This window comes from Microtus ochrogaster, chromosome 2 (assembly GCF_000317375.1).
Source record: "Microtus ochrogaster isolate Prairie Vole_2 chromosome 2, MicOch1.0, whole genome shotgun sequence".
Taxonomy (NCBI): Eukaryota; Metazoa; Chordata; class Mammalia; order Rodentia; family Cricetidae; genus Microtus; species Microtus ochrogaster.
This window is the reverse complement of record NC_022010.1, coordinates 86,584,424-86,597,004: the sequence shown is the minus strand read 5'-3', so window position 1 is coordinate 86,597,004 and position 12,581 is coordinate 86,584,424. Positions and strand designations below refer to the sequence as shown.

The window sequence follows — 12,581 nt, the reverse complement described above, 5'->3', positions numbered from 1 at the left end:
CACTCTCCTCTCAGTGGATATATTCAGAACTATTAATTTTCCGATTAATGCATTACCTGAAAGCCAGAGGGGCATGATAAGATAGGGCACAGGAGCGCCTGCTTATTTTTAAATGTTCCTGTTTGACACAGGATATAATTAGAGCACAGATTGATGCTCCTGTTTAAAGTAGTAAATCAGTTTGAAATAGAGGATTTCAGTAAATCATTTATCACATCATTAAAACTGTAGCATTCCTGTGTTCACTAGACAGGAAAACACCATAGTCATGTCATATATAACATGAGTATTGTTCATCTTTCCATATAAAGATAGTTAAATAAACTCATTACACATCTTTTTAACATAAGTGTAAATAGAAAATACCATTAACTATAGCAAAGGCAAATCCATTGTTGGTGAGACTGGGATCTAACATAAACAGGGGCAAAACAAGTTTCCTAATAAAAATTAAAATAATGATTGATAAAAACCGCTGGAAAATCACACATTCCCACAGATGACATTTGTGCATCACTATGGAAAAAGTTAAAGAAAGCTACATTTTCACTAAGATAATGGATTAGAAGCAACGTTAGGGCAAGCAATATACAAAACCTAGGAATAAGAATTACAAAGGCAACCACTGGTAGATATTCTATGAAAGAAGTAATAATCCATTATCCTGCCAGGAACAGGAGCAGGAGGAGGGTGCTAGTCCTGAAATGCTGAGGTTTCTTTCTTATAACCTGATTCCCAGAAGATGAAGGTGGACTAAGATACTGACTTTAGGGAATGGCAGGTTTGAGGTCTATCCTTTCCTGCTGTATCTCTAACTTCCTGAATTAGAACTCCCAGAATTTGAGCTATTTGTTAAGAATATGGTAACCCAGAAGAGGTATATTACAGACAAATTAACCAGTGTCAGCTCTGAGCTGTAGTTAAGTTAACCTTCTTCAGACAGCCAGGGGAGATGCTCTAGTTTTATTTTTGCTGCTTGGATAAAATACCTGTGTGATGATATTAAGAGAGAAAGGTGTTCCTTTAGCTCAGGAGTCTATGCATTAGTCCACTGTTTGGGGGAGTCTCATGTGAAAGGAAGTTTTAAAAGCTGATCATGAGGCCCCTGTACTGAGGAACAGGGGAAGCAAATGCATACTTGCTCAGTTACTGGTTTACCTGTATTCAGCTTAAACTCCCCACTCTTAAAAAAATAATAAAAAAAAAACCCACCTATGATACTCAGGCCTTCCTCACCATACTAAAGAAAAAACTAAATATGAATCCAATTTAACCAATATATATTCTTAAGCTGCCTGTCTGGTCTTTGCAAATCTCTATTACCTGTTACATTTTTCAAGGGCCTCCCTTGCCACCTCAGGATTTCAACTAGGCAGCAATACATTTAAAATACCTTTGAAATTCCCTTGCAAATATGTTTTATTCTGATTCAAAGAATTAAATTGAATTACTAATATAGCACAATTGTCTAAACAAGAGATTAGAAAAGAATCTGGGGTTTCTTTTCCATCTTCCCATGCAACCATATTTTCCTTGCTTGCTCTGCCCACACAGGGGTTGGATGGACACGGCAGTCGAAGTCTGAAGTCGCCAAAGTGTACTCACCAGCCTGATTAGTCGTGATACTGACTGCAGCAAACTGTCTCGGTGGTGAGCTCAGCTCTGACACCCCATTAATGGCATCGATCTCAAAGGTGTAGTTAGTGTGTGCCAGGAGATCTGTCACAGTCACCGTGGTGTTGGTGAGTCCGAGCTGCCGAGGGAGGAAGCGGACGTTGGGGCTGCAGGGCTCACACTGCCTCACATTCCACCCACATTTTTTACATATGATGTTGAAGGTGATATCTTTCCGGCCTCCTGTGTCCAGGGGCCAGCTCCAGTCCAGGATAACTGAGGTCTCGTTTATGTTAGAGATAACATTTCTTGGTGCGGATGGAGGTCCTGCAAAATAGTTCCACAAAAGATTAATGAACATTGCCTCTGATTTCCACGAAACAGGAAATGGGTAACTAATAAAGGCCGCGAAGAGGTAAATATCTATCCTGTCCTTATTATCGGCTCCAATTCATCCTCAGAGGATCCATGAGATTATAGGCACATGGATTCAAGAGGAACAGTCTTGTCCAGCTATGAACTGGAAATTTCTCCTCATGATTGAGAATCTATTTACAGTGTCCAACAAAGAAATTTACTACTATATCCAATACCCTGGTGAATAGTTATGAAAACTTCAGGATTATGTTTATAAATCTTAGTTCCTGCCCCCGACCTATTTTATTTACTGCGATCTATGACCAAGTGATAGAAAAAGGTAATAAAAATCCCCAAACCTAAATCCCCAATTGTATCCTCCCCTGTACTGGGGAGTAAATTCATTGCGAGATTCTAAAGTCGGATACAGAATTGTGTTTACTTTATACGGTGTTGCATTGCAGAAATTTTTTTTAAAACGAATTCATATTTATGTGATAAATGTTGCATTTGAGATGAGTCAAGCATGAAGAAGGAAACAGAATTTTCAGTTTGCATATGGAAAACAGAAAAAAGGGGCAATGCTTCATACACACATACACACACACACACACACACACACACAGAGACACACACAAACACACACCTCAAAAACAAACAGCACAGCCACAGGATAAAACAAACCAAACCAAACATGGAGCATGGGTTGCAGCAGAACTACTCACGGGTACAAGCCATGGATGGAGGGTCTTTGTCTGCCCGGAAATAATTATTCTCACACCTGCAGTTCATTGAACCGTCTTCATGTGATGAGCTGTGTGGTGGGCACTTAGCACACTTGGCAATACCATCTGAGGCCTTGTAGAAGCCTGGTCGACAAGCTGCAAACAAAACGGCTCTTTTAAGATTTCTGCAATTGTTTTGCATCTTGAAATGTGTAAAACAGATTGCTGGATGTCAGAGCACTAATTTTTTTAAGAGAAAAATGAATTTGTCTCCTCCCGTAATTTACAGAAACAAGTAATGAGGGCAATGTTACTTCCCCTTGTATTCATTTGAATTTGATTTGCACCAAATGACAAGGGAAATAAACTTAAAAAAAAAAATAAAAGCCCCACGATTAAGATCACTTTGGCACTAAAGTACCGTGAGTTTTTCAGCTCGCTTCTTCACAGCTTTTCTTGGCATTGGACATTTTGTGGTGAGAATAAGGCAAAATTATGTCATGATGCAGTCATTCTGATTCTACAACATGAGGCACTGCGTGTCCTATCTGCACTGTAGTTACCACTAAACTGCCTGTTGACATGTTTTTACATTTCTATATGGATAGAGCTTTCCGCTGAATACCTTAAGGGGCAGAAGGGAAAAAAAAATCACGGTGTGCTGCATATCTTAAGACTGTTAAAGGATTTTCCTCAGCAATAATTATTACTGTTTGTCTGGATAATGTCTCTTAACTTCTAGGACAATGGCACAACCACAGGATTTAAGTTCATTTCCTTATCTACATCTGAAACAGAAAACGCTTTTCTCATTTACACTATTGTAGGTATGAATTGTTACTGGTTAAAAGTTTCTTGCAAATTAAAACTATGTCAATATGTTTTTTCTGTGCACATCTCTGCATAATGTAGTTTTATAAGTCCAATAAGCTGTTTGCCAAACACTGATTATAGTTTCCCATTTAGACTCCTTATAAAGGACTGTCTCCCATTACTTTCATTTAATCTGTGGAACATCTAACATGTTCCTCTGTTGCACTTGAATAATTGAAAAACAAATTGGGAACTGAAACCACTGTGAAGTTTCTAACAAGAGTTCATTAGAAATTATTATAAGGAAGGAATTTCACATCCAAATTCTGGGCTTTACCTTTTAAAATTCAAAATAAAGGATACCTTGAAATAGGATGGTTTGTGGCCTTTGTACATACATTAGCATGCACAGAGTGTAACCAAATTTAATAATTTTCTTCTATCAACTTTGTCTTGTGAATGAAGTGCTATTTTCACTCAAAGATAACTTATGTGGACAGCTGTTAACTTCTACAGCATAAAGCTCAATTCAGAAGGAATCAGCTCCATATACGCAATGAATTCACTCTTATTCACTCCCATAGATACAAGGATGGTTCAACATACAAAATCAACATCGTCCACCATATAAACAAACTAAAAAAATTGATCATATCATTAGATGCTGAAAAAAGCATTAAATAAAACCCAACACTCTTTTACATTAAAGGTCTTGAAGAGATCAAGGATACAAGGACCATTTTTTAAACATAATAAAGGCAATATACAGCAAGCTGACAGCCAACATCAAATAAATAGAGAAAAACTCAAAGCGATTTTACTAATAAAATCAGGAACAAGACAAGGCTGTCGACTATCTCCATATCTATTCAACAAAGTACTTGAAGTTCTTGCTAGAGCAATAAGAAAACAAAGGGAGTTTAAAGGGACACTAATTGGAAAGGAAAAATTCAAACTTTTGCTATTTGCAGATGATATGATGGTATACATAGCTGACTCCATAAATTCTACAAGGAAACTCGTATAGTTGATACACAGTTACAGTAATGTGTCAGGATGCAATATCAACTTTAAAGAAAAGTAGCTCTCCTATATACAAATGATAAGGGGCTGAAAAGAAATCAGAGAAACATTACCTTTTATAATAGCTACAATAACACAAAATATCTTGGGGTAAACTAATCAAAGACATAAAAGACCTGCATGACAAGAACTTTAAGTCTTTGACAGAAGAAATTGTGAAAAATATCAGAAAATGGAAAAAATCTCCCATACTCTTAGATATGTACAATCAACACAGTAAAAAATAAAATAAAAAAGGAAATCCTACCATAAGCAGTCTATAGATTCAGTGAAATCCCCATCAAAATCCCAGCACAATTCTTCACAGACCTCGAAAGAACAATATGCAAACAAAACCCAGACTACTCAAAGTTCCCTGGAATAAACTGAGAAAGATACAGGGGTAGAAGGGACCATTAGAGTCACATAACTGATGAAAATCATCCTGCTATTTTCTAGTTCCTAAAAAGATTGCCTATTTCAGGATGATTTTGCAATATATGAATTATATATTCATTTTGTTGTTACACTGAGGTACTAATGAATAAATCCTATCATCTTTATCCAATTTACACTGTAATACACATATCCACCCCCATTGCCCTTAAACACTTTTAGAAACGATTCATTTCTCACATCCTATCATGCCACCAGAAATGATATAAATTACATAACAAAACATGTACTCAGCTTGTGCTTTCAATTTAATTCATTTCAAAATGGCTTTTAATTTTTAGGCAGGGCTTGCTGAGTCTTTCAGCAACTTAAGTTGCGGTGTGCTGTTGTAGCTTGTTATTTTGTTTGCTTGTAAATTTTATCTGCAGGTTTTTGTTTGAGGCTTTCACAGTTTCAGCGTCTGGCATAAAGGTATTCACTAAGTACTTGATCAGTTTTTCTTCATGTTGTAAATGCCTATGTGATATTTTTTAAATGAAAAAGCCACATCTTAACTACATCACACTCCATCTAGATTACTGATAACACTTGAATATAGCTATGATCAATAAGGCTATGCACTTTAAGATAGTAGTTGCAGTTAATAAGTCTACAAGGTACAAACATGGCTCACGCTAGTAAAGAGAATTTGTTCAATCATTGTTGCATAATAATAGTGATAATAAAATTAGCTATAAACATATTCAATTTAATATATTTGCCAATTAATTAATTTTGCTTAGGATATTGGATAGGCATGAAGAGATACTTATCTCCAATTCTAATCACAACAAAAGGGCCTTCAAAAGGCTTGGTGGGGTATGCCTGTAATCTCAGCACTTGGGAAGCATAGGCAGGTGGATCTCTGTGAATTCCAGGCAGGCCCAGGGCTACACAGTGAAACACTGTCTGAAATAAAAGTCAGGGGCACTCTTGAAATGTTAAGTGAGCTATAGACATCTACAGGTGGAGTGTAATTTGATAGACCTCATGAAATTTGAGTTGGAAGTGGCCACTAAGACTTAAGTAAATCCACAAATAGATCAATATGTAAAGGCAAATTATTATTTAGTGATATATTACCAGCATTGTGAAAACCCCTTAATCTTGCTTGTTAATAGAGTTCTGATTTTGTTGAGCATTGTAAACTGCCATGTATTCCCTTATTCATATTTTATGTCAACTATGAAATAGTGGCAAAAGTAAAAGCAAAAATTGTGACCAAAATAGTAAAATAATCAAGATGGACAAATAAAACTGTCTGTTTTTGTTTATTATATGCAATTCTAACCTTAACTGTGAGAGCATTATGCCTGTAATGACAGTAGCTTACAAGAGATAGAGAACTAAAATTTAAGAAAGTCAGAGGAATATGTACACCCAATACCTGTCTGGAAATTTCTTGAAATTTGAAAGATCATGGCTCATATTAATACAAATAAACAAATAAAGCAGAGCTTTGGGAACGTGTAATAATCCTAGGAAATCACATTAGCCAGGGTAGATATGTGTTACATCTGAGAACTGACTTTCAGAAAGTAAGTCACACTGAGGACAGATTCTGCATATTCTGACAACCAAGAGCTAGAGTGGTTGAAATATCCAACTACTAGTATCTATTTACTAACTGAGTATCACACCTACAATATGTTCTCTACTAACATCTAAATTTATTAGACATAATCAATCCTTCTGAATGACAACCATATACACACTTACGTGGAATCATACAGCATTTAAAATAGCATAGATATGAATCTGCTTATTTTATCTTCTGGATTATTCAAACAAAGGAGGGGGAGAAAAGAGGATGAAGTAGACTAGGAGAGAAGTGATAACTTATCTGAGATGAAGAAATTCTGTGAAATAGTTCACAGTAGAAAGGTACTTTTAAATCTGTTTTTATTTCCCTCCTCTTTTTTTGTTTCTGTTTTGTTTTTTGAGTCTAGATTTCTCTGTGTACAAGCCCTAGATATCCTGGAACTAGCTCTTTAGTCCAGGCTGGCCTCGAACTCACAGAGATTCACCTGCCTTTGCCTCCTGAGTGCTGGGATTAAAGGCATGTACCACCACTGTTGGCTTCCTTTGGTTTTTTGAGAGAGCATCTTGCAATAGAGTCCTGACTTGCCTAGTACTAACTGTGTATCCCAGAGTAGCTTAGGAAAGACAATTCTCTTGCCTCTTCTGCAATATTTTGATTACAGAGTATGCTATCATGTCCAACTTATTTTTCTGCCTTCAATTTTAAGAAATAAACAATTCACTCACCGAAACATGACTTTCATATAAAATTTAAACTGCATATATGCATGTTAGAAAAATAATCATCTAAAATTACTTAAACGTAAGCTTATCACCCCTAAATTTAGTCGTTTTGTCATCTACAACACTCAATTTTAGACTTCAGAAGTTCAAGACGAGAGAAAATCCATGAATTCCAGACCAACTTGGGCTACAGAGTGAGGCCTTGCTTCAAAACAAATAAACAAGCAAAACAAATAGGGTGGCATGCTACACTCAACAAGTATGCAGACAATAAATTCTGCCTTTCTTATTATATTACAATTTCTCTGAATCGTCCACTGAAACTAGGGATATATTTGAAAATAAAACTTAAGAATGTATTTTCACATAAAAAGTAATTGCTTTTGAGAAAACAAAAATTTATAATGGGAAGGTTTTATACACACATATGTGTGCATGCTAATATATGTGTATATATTAACATAGATAGAAATATCTCTTTATCCTACATTAAAGCATCTTCTTCCAAGGCCGGAAATTAATTAATACTTAAGTAACTATTTATCAAATATGTTCATTTTCAAAAAAATATTTATGGAATTACTGAAGACTTTACATTAAAATGCACAAATATCTGCTTCTCTTCCTTTATTGTAAAACGAGGGCTGTAAAAATTTACATATTTCCTTCATGCAAATATATTTTATATGCTAAGAAGATAACACCTAGAAAAGAAAAACCATTTTCAAGTAAAGATTAGAAATTTGATGTGATAATGTGTTTTTTTCAAGGTTGTCCTCTTGCCAGTGATTCCTTAATGGTAGAATTACCTCTGTGAGCTACCATCTCTGGTTTTTCCCTGTTTTTGAAGTTGTTAAGCTTCCTCTGACCTTCCAAAAAGCCACTACTATAGAGCAAATACAAGAAACTCTTCAAAAGACATGTACATCGCAACATTTTATTCTGCATTTGTTTTTAAGATTTCATTTGTGGGTATATGTGTATTTTTGTGCGTATTTCTTCCACATGTTTGTGGAAACCAGGGCCTGGAAGCATTTGTGAGGTTACCGATATGGATGCTGGGAATGGATCTTATGACCCCTGGAGTAATTGTTGATTTTCCTCATCACTGAGCTATCTCTCCAGCCCTAGAATTTAGTTTGAAACTAAAACCCTCAGCTTTAAAGTCAAGGATTAAAGTTATACAGACCAGTCACTAAATCAGTAAGCAAAGAATATATAAACAGATTTAAACTGGCTGCCAAATTATAGAACTCAAATTTATAACTTCCCTTAGGTAATCTGGCAGCAAAATATTCTTGGTCAAATGCTGATAAAAATACAATTCATATATTTCAACTCCATCTTATCAAACCAAGGTCAATTAACATTCAGATGTTGTAAGTGATAAGGAAGTCTTGTGCCACCTCTTTGTTTTTCCTGTTAACTGATTGATTATGTGGTCCTAGGTATGTTGTCTGTGCTTGTTACACAAGATATTTTAAAACTAGTTATGAATAATAACTCTCATCTTTGTTTTAAATAGATAAATGAATGAGGATAATGAACCAGTTTATAATAATCATTGATTTAATGTGAGAAAGGCATTCTCTCCAGCCCACTACATTTTAGCAGGGATTTCCCAAAAATCAGACCTCTTTATGTTTTTGGTTTCTTATGTGATGTAGACACTAACATATTCTTTGAATTTTTTTTTTTTTATTTTTGCAAGTAAGTAGATGGATTTGGAAAGAATCATTCTGAGTGAGGTAATACAGTCCCAGGCGAGCAAATGCTACATAATTGCTCTCACTTGTGGATGCTACCTTTGAATGTTTACATAAAGTGTTTCGTTTGGAATGGTCATGGAAATCATAAAATATCAAGTGGCCTTTTTGGAGAGGCTTTGAAGGGCACTGAAGGGATTTATGGAGCAGAAAAGGATACACTTATATATGGGGGCGGTTAAAGTAAAAGAGGGGAATTTAGAAGGGAAAAATACTACTAAAGTCATCAGAACAGTTACGTAGAAACCTCCTATTGTAGGACCTGCCTATAGTCTATCTACATAATAGCTAAAAACAGTTAAAAATGGAGGTACCCTCTAACAGGACAGCAATAACCCTCTTAGATACTAAATGGTAAAAAAAAAAAAATAAGTCTGATACAGAAAATGAGTTACTCCTTTTGGAGCCATTTATAAATAAGGTCCCAAAGATTTCCAAATACAGTCATTGCTCTTGGTTACTCTGTCAAACTTTACAATAAGGCCCTGTTGCTAAAGACACCCCATATTTCGATCATAGAACAGAGAGAAATCCAAATGGGATTCTACTGGATAATTCATCCCTACTGACTTGATTTTATAGTGTTGCAAATTTCTATGCATGCTTCTGTAGAAACAAAGTAATCTCTATAAGCCAGCTGTGGAAAGGAGTTTGGGGTACAAAGTTCCATTCCTAGCCAAAAAGCTGTCCATAGTCCTTGGTTGCTCAGAGGATAAGAGCCCGTTTGTTTTAAGTGTAGCCCCTGATACTGACCAGGTTCCAGAGCAAGGTTGCCTTCCCAAGAACATTTCAGAAACACAAATTGTCTTTAAGGAATTTTAAAAAGGGACACAAAGTTGCATGGACAGAATGAGCTCGAACTGTTATTGACCAAGTTGTTTCCTGATCCCTTCAGACTAGATACTTTAAATTAAGTCTTCTGGGAGGCTGAGGAGATTATCTTGTGCGTGTGAAATGCACACTCATAAGGGCCCAAGTTTGAATTCCTAACAGATGTGTAAGAAGCTGCATGTGACAGTGTATATACCTATACCTTCAGTACTGGGGGAGGGGTGGTGACCGAAGAAACTCTGGTCCCCAGCAAAACTCTATGTTCAGTGTTACAAAGAAATAAATTAAGGTGATAGATAAGGATACAGACATCTTCCTTTGTCATCCTTTGTATTTGTAGATATCAGTAGATAGATACACATGTGTATATCTACAGTACTCATATGATCATATACGATCATACAAATCTCATTTGGTGAAAATTAATCAAAATGTTGAATTAACTTAAATTTAAAAATTACAAAACGATACGAGTTTATTCTCTTTTAATGATAAAGAAAATTGTCAGATGACCAAATGTAAAAAATACAGTTTAAAAGAAATTGCCTTTATTTTCTTTTTTTTTTTTTTCCTTCTCAGATCACGCTTTACTGGAGTGCACTTGGTTGAGAGAGAACATGAAGCGAAGGGGGGGCAGGAAACGAGAGAGCAGGAGAGAGAGAGAGACGAGAGTGAGGCGAGAGAGGGGGCGAGAGCCTTTACTTTCTTTAGATTAGTTTTCACTGAGGATGAGTTTGCCTTCCTTTCCTAAATAGGCTTTATTACTCTTATTTGCAGTGGTGAGTTAGTGAAGATATGGTTGTTCTCTTATTGAGAAGGTCCCAAAATTTACAGAGAGGGGAAAGGTGACTACCATGGAGCAGATGGGATGGCACCTGTCAGGGTTGCATTTGTCACCTTGACACAAACCTAGACATGCCAGGGAAGAGGAAAATATTGTTTGAGAAAAAGCTTCCCTTATATTACCTGGTCCTGTCTATGAGTCACACTCTTGATTGCTCATTGATGTGGAACAGTCATCCCTGGGCAGTTGACCTCAGTCATATGAAAAAGCCAGTTAAGCAAGCCATGAGAGCTTAGCCTGTCAGAGAACCAGACAGTGAGCAGCTTTCCTCCATGGTCCCTGTCTCTCCTCTGATCTGGCTTAAGCTTCTGCCCTAGCTTCCATCCATGATATACTGTGATTAAGATGTGGGTGACATATACAACCTTTTGCTTTCCTAAGCTGATTCTGGGTACAACAAAGGAAAGCAAATTAGAACAAGGCACCTGCCTATATTAATCTGGGAACAAAGCAAATATTAATAAAATTACAGAAGGAAATCAACATTATTTTAATCTGTAGAGGAAGAATTAAAAATATCTTGAGAACTTGCAATTCTATAGGTGTAAAAGCAAAACAATTACATAGAAATTAAACACTCTATGCCCATAGAGCAGGTGAGAAATACCAGCCCCAACAGAGAATAAAGAAGAAAAAAATGAAACATGACTTATTGCAGGCACAGTGCATATACTGAGTAATGGTTACAGAAGCGTTTTGAGACTCAAGGTTGGCCTCCTCCCCAAAGCACACAGCACACTTTTCTTGTAGGTTGTAATTGATGGGTTTGAGCTCTGCTGATACTGAGAGTGGATCAGGTTACCATAGTGAAAGAAAAACAAATGCACTTAGTAAACCTTGGTGGCTACTGTTGAAAGAAATTAGACAGCCTTTAGCTACAAAGCGAAGTTTGTCTCCCAACTGACTAATGTGGCTGACTTTTAGAAGAAACATGGTCCTAATTAAGGTTTAAAAGGCTCATTTCAATTTGAATTAAGTTTAAATTATAAAACAAAGCTGTTGGTAAATAGTACTCTTTCAGTATTCAGACATTAGCTGCTACACACAAAGCTATTCCACCAATTCCCAGCTATAAATACAAACTATTGGCCAGAACCACCACCGACTAAACAGTCGATTTCCTGGCCTTACAAATCCAGGTCTGACAGGGGCTATTTGCCCGTACAAGGTCAAAGCAACTGTTTATTCTCCCAATGAGCTGGACTGCTCAATCTTACAGCAATTCTATTCTTTGTCATCTGAATAGAGGTACAATGCTTGGTGGCAAGACTAGGACATTTCCATGCATTGGAAGTGCCTCTGTTTAGTCATTAAACTGCCTGCAAATCACATCCCTGACAAAATGATCAAGTGTTTCCTTCTTGGGATACTTCCTTTATAAAACAGCAAAACAAAAAAAAAAAGTGCCTAAGGTAAAATGCTATTACACAGAATTCACAACATTATGGTATGGCTCAAAGATGGCTTGGCAACAAGACTGTATTGTGTTTGTTGGTGTCCTACGAGATTAAGCAGGAGAAGTACCAGAAACATTGAAATATGTCCATTTTGCTTTTGCCATGGAGAATGCTAAATGTGCCTGATGCTGACAGTATGCTTTGCTATCTTTTCTCTGCATTGCTTTCTAGGAAGAACTGCCTGTCCTAAGAGTGGAAAAATATTTATTAATAAAAAAATGTATGTGGAGAGAAAGAATATGACTTTTATGAGACCTTAGCACAATGAATTTTAATGTTCAATACCCAAATCCACACCTGAGACAGAAGCGGTGTCCATTTGAAACTTTTGGCATAAAATTAGTAGTTTTCCTGAAACTATAATAGAATTAAAATGTTTAGGGACTGTCCCTATAGGAACTAGGGAAGAGCT

The 12,581-nt window shown here is 36.3% G+C and overlaps 1 protein-coding gene across 2 annotated transcripts in view; it reads right to left on the bottom strand.

Annotated features, from left to right (window-relative positions):
- Epha3 (EPH receptor A3) overlaps positions 1-12,581 on the bottom strand; it is a 303,692-nt gene that overhangs the window by 99,278 nt on the left and 191,833 nt on the right. For both annotated transcript variants that reach the window (XM_005345246.2, XM_026788576.1), the window contains exons 4-5: positions 2,697-2,852; positions 1,606-1,941 (exon numbers count right to left, since the gene is read on the bottom strand). In XM_005345246.2, the coding sequence (XP_005345303.1) occupies positions 1,606-1,941; positions 2,697-2,852 (492 nt within the window). The remainder of the gene's footprint in view (positions 1-1,605; positions 1,942-2,696; positions 2,853-12,581) is intronic.